The 6000-nt window shown below is 37.7% G+C and overlaps 1 protein-coding gene across 7 annotated transcripts in view; it reads right to left on the bottom strand.

Moving 5' to 3' along the window:
• Positions 1-519: 519 nt before the first annotated feature.
• Positions 520-6000, bottom strand: part of ZNF516 (zinc finger protein 516) — a 132544-nt gene continuing 127063 nt past the window's right edge. For 6 of the 7 annotated variants that reach the window (XM_032222589.1, XM_032222592.1, XM_032222590.1 and 3 more), the window contains one exon: positions 520-3688. In XM_032222589.1, the coding sequence (XP_032078480.1) occupies positions 3468-3688 (221 nt within the window). In that variant the 3' untranslated portion in view covers positions 520-3467. The remainder of the gene's footprint in view (positions 3689-6000) is intronic. The other variant, XM_032222593.1, reaches the window with a different exon arrangement.

Genomic DNA, 6000 nt, shown 5'->3' with positions numbered 1-6000 from the left:
CTCATTTCCTTTCCTAAATCATGTTTACAGTTATATTTCCTCTGGGAAACTGATCCATCTTCCTTTTCACGTATGGTAAACTCATGTCACCATGAACTGAGGGCTCTGGACACGCAAAAAAAGAAAAAAAAACTGTTATCTAAGATTTGTGGCAACCTGTTCATAAAACTTTGATGTTCTGCCTATTAAAATGGCATCTTGCTGAAATTATAATAATGTACATATTTTATCCCTAACTTAAAAAAAAAACAATGGAAATACGCTCTTGGGGTGGTTACAAAACTAAAATCGAAATCTGCAAAGCTATACCCCCCCCCCCTTCCCGGTAATACAATTGTGATAGAAACATTCTCAGGGATATAGAAATGAGAACAAATGTAGCAGTTTTGAAAGATGACATTATTCCATTTCACATAGGGACAAGAGAGGAGGAAGATTCATATGGCTGAAACGCCTGTTTCTCTATTGGAAAAGCGAAATGAAAGGAGAAACGGAGAGCAATGTCTCAGACACCATCTGCACTGCTCATTATGGAACCTTTATTGTCTAAGGTACATTAGACTGAAACACTGTAGAAAACCTGTTAAGGAAAAGAAACAGATTGACAGAGGTAGCAGAGTCGCTGTAACAGTCAGAAGATGGCTTACAAAAATGTGTCATGCTACAAAATTATCATGTTTCCTCTTTTTTTTTTCAAAAAAAAAAAGCTACTTTAAACCCAAATAGCTAAATAAATAAGGAGCACAAATCATACTAAACACTAGGATCTAACTGAATTAACAAATTGATACAATATGGATGAGAAACGGGAAAAATTACAAAGCTTGGAATTCACACGTAATATGGTGGTCTTTAATGACAGCTCCCCTTCTCCCTCCCCATTTCTTGTTTAATTAAGTGAAAATCTCATTTCTGTGCTATACACAGCATATAATTATTTAAACTGATTTCCCCTGCTGTTGTTCTTCGTGAAGCTAAATGATGATTGTAAACTTTGCTGATTAGTACCCTAGTAATGGCAATGACAGTCCTTTCCTCTTTGTGTGTCAGACAATCTTCAGGAAAAGCTCTGAAACTCTAAATAATAACTAAGATCCTTCTAGATCAGTTCGCAAAGACAAAAAATATTATTAAAAATAAAGAATTAATGAAATCAAAGACACCACTCACCAAGCATGATTCAAAAATAAAATACACACATAAATCAAGCAACGAAGATTGTGATAGTTGTATGGGACACTCAAATAATAGGGGGGGGGGCGGATACACAGAATTTTGGACAAAGAAATTACCTGCAGGCATTCCTGAATCCTCACTTGTTTACTTAAAATAAGGAAAAATAAGTGATTGAAGGAGGAAAATGTAGCACTTGATTATGGATCCCTAATTGACCAGTTAGGGATATTTTGGTGCCATCTGATTCATAAAAATAGATGATATGAAGGAAATGAGGATGAAGTGTGATGCAGGAGACAGAAAAAGGGAGGTCTGGAATGTCTGTGTGAATTTCTGCAAGGTAACTTCAAAACAGATTAATCAGTTACACAACATCTGCACAGACATTTTATACTAATCCAGAGTTACAGCTGGCTTGGCTTACAGCTGGTGCAGAAGTATGAGGAATAAAATAAAATAAAAATTCCAAACTGGCAAATTATATACGAATATTACAACTGCATTATAGTTAACAGCAAAGCAAGAACAGTCAAGTAACTTGCAACAAGTAGAATCCCAATTCAAATATAGACAACACAAAATCAGAATAGGAAAAAAAAATACATATTAAAAAAATCTTTTGAGTAACCCCGTCTTCTAGAGAGAAAAAAGCACTATCCCATTATTGTAGAAGTAAATGGTTGCTCTCCATCAGTATTAAAAGATTAGTGCTATTTCTGTACATGTAAAATTATTGCTTTTTTGAAAAATATAATTAGCATGCTAGTTTTCTTTAAAAATCCATTTCCTGCCTTTACAAAAATGTTACAATTAAAAAAAAACTAGTAAAGCTTTTTTTTTTTTGCAAAAGAAAAACATTCACAAATATGTTCAAGGCAGCATTTTTTTTTCTTGATGATGACGATGATGATGCATAAAATTGTTTATGTGCAAAATCTGAAATTCTGAATTATTACCGTCACACAGTGTCATAGCAAGAGAAGGAAAAAGTACACGTGGGATATACTTTTGAACAAGACCCTGTGTGAACAACCTGCTGCTTCTTCCCTCTTACCTTTAAAAACTTGCATTTTAAAAAGTTACTGTAGAAGAGGTATATAAAGCGCCTTTTCTCCCCCAGCTACTCCAGTGACTACCATGCCGAATCACCCTGTGCCATCAAACTTGCTGAGTTTGCACTTCCCAGAAGTCCAAGCCACCCATGGCCAACAGCCAGGCTTTCTAGAATCTTCTGGGAAATTCCAGCTCATCTAGAAAACACTAGATTAGGGAAGCTTGCCATCACAAAGAAGAGAACCCCCCCCCCCCGGGCAAAAAAAAGGTTAGAAGGGTCCATGAAAGGTACTTGGTCTTGCTGCACAGAAATGCAGTCATCTCCAGTATCGTAAAACCAGAAGTATGCCTAAACATCTGTTTTTAAAATGTATTATAAGTGTATCAATCAGCAGCTTTAAAAAGCTAGGAGGGGTCCCCCCCTTTTTAATCTAATTTTTAAAAGCATGCATACTTCCTTTGTGATAGATCATGGAAAACTGCATTTTAAAAGAAAGAAAAAGCAGATTAAACAAACAGGAAGGCCCTGAGAGGGGGAGCAAAAGAAAAACCACACACACAGAAGCCTTTTTTTTCTTTTTCTTCTTAGTGTTTGACCAGCTGTTTTTTTTCTTCTTCTTGCCAAAGTGAGAAGAGAAGCATTTCTTAAGAAGTGTTTTCAATTTCCATATTCACGTACTATTAATGGTGTGCAGTCAAGGATCAGCCCACTGGAAATGGAAGTGGTCCCCAAACTATCATGAAACAACCTCACTGCAGAATGATGGTCTCTCCCTTTTGTCCCTTCTGTCCTTCATCAAGTTTGGCTTATACAGCACTGAACGACTCCTTCCTTCCTTCCTCCTTTTTGTTTTTTGTTTTCAAAGTTGCGTGACAGTTGCTTAATCACTCCTTCCCGCATTTCCCAAATCCACCCTGGGTGTGTGTTTCCTTTTAAATAAAAAATAAAACTTCAAACCCACCACGAGGGAAGATTCGGTTGCAGTGCCATCCTCCAAATATATGACGTTTAATTTTTTCCAGTGTCTAAAAAAAAATGTTATCTTGATTAATATATATGCTTTGCACTACCCCAAAGCTTGCCAGCTCTTCTGTTTATTACAAAGGAAATAAGGAACTGTGGGGACTGATTACTATGTCAATTTGTATATATCTTGAGTAGGGTCTTCATTTATTTTAAAATGATTAACAGTTCAGAGACATCACTCTTCTAGCAAAGCACGGAGCCGGAGTCTTCGCTATAACACAGTTGCTCCAGGGACTGGAGAGATTGTAAAGATGTTTTCCAGCTGGCCTTCTAAAGGGTTGATGGAGTAATTATTTGGAGGTGATGGGAACCGTAGGTCAGGGTACTGGCTGTTGTCAAAGGGGACCCGATGTACACACTGGACATGCGTTTTTAGGTTCCCTTTCTGAGAGGCACTGTACGGACAATATCTGCATTGGAATGGTCTCTCACCTAAATAGGGGAGGGGGGGAGGGACAAGAAGAAGAAAAAGCAAAACACATTGTTATTCTTATTTTCCATAATAGCAGCTGCTTCCCCTGCTCTGCGCACTAAAGCAGTTGAGCAATTTAATAATTTATAATAGCCCTAGCTACCTTTTTTTATGAGCATTACAAATATTACTGTGACCTAATCCATTAAAATGAATTATTTTTAATCACCTCTGATGAAAGCAATACCCCCATCAAGCTCCTATAAACGCCAGGCTACGTTAGAATAAGCAAATAATAAGAGACTGAAGGAGTACTTGAGGAAAGGTTAACAATGGCCAGAAGAAGGATAAAAGGCTAGCAAGAAAAGCAGAGAGCCAAATGTTATAGTATCTGAGGGGATTTGTGATTGAATGATATGATGTTTCCGAAATTAATTTGGGTAACAAGTATGGATTAAAGCTCATGGATGCTCCATGGTGACTCATACTGAAGTGAAGCAACCTGCTGGTTTCATTGCCCATAATCACAAGGATAGAAAGAAACAGACACAGAGACTAAAAGTGAACAAACTTCTGTTTTCATTAAATCACCACACTGGCTTCCCCAAGTGGCAAATTCCAGGTAAATTAGAGCCGTCATAATACAACTAGCCCTTGAATTATTACCACAACTGAGCTCAAAATTTCTGTTGTGAAGAGAGAGATGTTAAGTGAGTTTTGTCCCATCTTTCCTGCCTCAGTTGTTAAGTGAATCATTGCAATTATTAAATTAGCAACACGGTTGTTAAGTGAACCTGGCTTTCCCTGACCTACTTGTCAGAAGGTCACAAAAGATGATCCTATGATCCCAGGACACAGCAACGGTCATAAATATGAGTCAATGGCCAAGTGTCTGAATTTTGATCCCATGACCATGGGGATGCTGCAATGGTCGTAAGAGTGAAAAATGGTCATGCAACTTTTTTCAGTGCTGCTGTAACTTCGATTAATCACCTAATGAACTGTTTTAAGTTGAGGACTAGCTGTGTACAACTAATTGTGACTCTAGGGAGGGGGCATCAAATAGGATAAGTCTGGAGTAAAGTTACTTTTTTTGTACTGGGATACAACTGGACCACCCCATCATGTCTTTGGCTTACATAAATACTATCACTAAAGAGAAATATGTCAGTAGTTTTTAATAACCTGAAATGAAAGCAGTCAATTTAACGGCATGTTGTCTTTAATTTATGAACGAAGTATGCCTCTTTATGAGTAAAAAAAGTTCTGTGATTATTGAAATACATTTCAGAGATGCTGTTCTCTTTCTTTCTATCTAGGAAGAGAGGGATAGGAGAGATGCTAAGAGGGAAAGATGAGGAGAATAAGGAGGAGTGGAATGTAGAGAGAGGAGAAGGAGAAAGGAAGGGGAAGTAGAGTAGGAAAGGATGATGGAGGGAAGAAAGGAGGTAGGAGAGAGGCAGAAGAAAGAGGTGTATGGAGAGCAGAAGAGCTAATAATGGGGTTTTATCTTTCTGGGCGTTGATGGCAAGAGGAACTGATGTAATTACTACTTAATACAATATGATATTGGCTATGTAATAGTATACATGTGATGATTATATGTTATGAAAATGGAAAATAAAAAAAGTATATTTTCAACAGAGATGCTGTTCTCTGCCCCATTCCCTTAAATCTCACTAGCGCTGACAGTTGCTGTAAGCCAAGACAGAATGGGACAACTCCCCGCAGTCAACTCGCCTCAGCCAACTTACCTTAGCCAACTTGCCAAGGGACACCTTGCCATGGCCAACTTGCCATGGGACAACTCTCTGGAGGACAACTCAACAATTCAATTTAATTATTTAAAATAATTTTAAAAATATTTTAATATTTGTCCTTCACATTTCATTTTGTCTCTCCTTTGGCATCCTTTCGTTAATGACTCTATTCTACTATTTCTTCAATATTAGTGTAACTCTTGTTGTGCAGCAAGTTGGCGGTGGTGAATTGGCTGCAGCCAGTTGGCTGTGGTCAGTTGTCATAGACCCAAGCCAAGAAGCCTGGCCAAGGGCGTGGTTAACATTGCAATGGGTACCTTAAGCCTTCCTTAGACAAAGGTACTAATTGTCCCTTAACCTTATTCCCCAAACTAAAACAAAGAAACAAACAAATGGGGAACATTTTTGTCCCACTTCTGGCAGATTTACAAGTGGAACTTTGCATCTTCGTTTTATAATTCTTCATGGATTCAGAGATCTTAACTCTCTGACTATCTTCTATTACTACATCAGAAATTATATTCTACTGGCCATCTTGCTTCAGGCAACATGCCAATAATTAACCAGCTTTT

The sequence above is a fragment of the Thamnophis elegans genome, chromosome 8 (assembly GCF_009769535.1).
Source record: "Thamnophis elegans isolate rThaEle1 chromosome 8, rThaEle1.pri, whole genome shotgun sequence".
NCBI lineage: Eukaryota > Metazoa > Chordata > Lepidosauria > Squamata > Colubridae > Thamnophis > Thamnophis elegans.
Note: the sequence above shows the minus strand (reverse complement) of the source record. Positions and strands in the feature narration are given on the sequence as shown.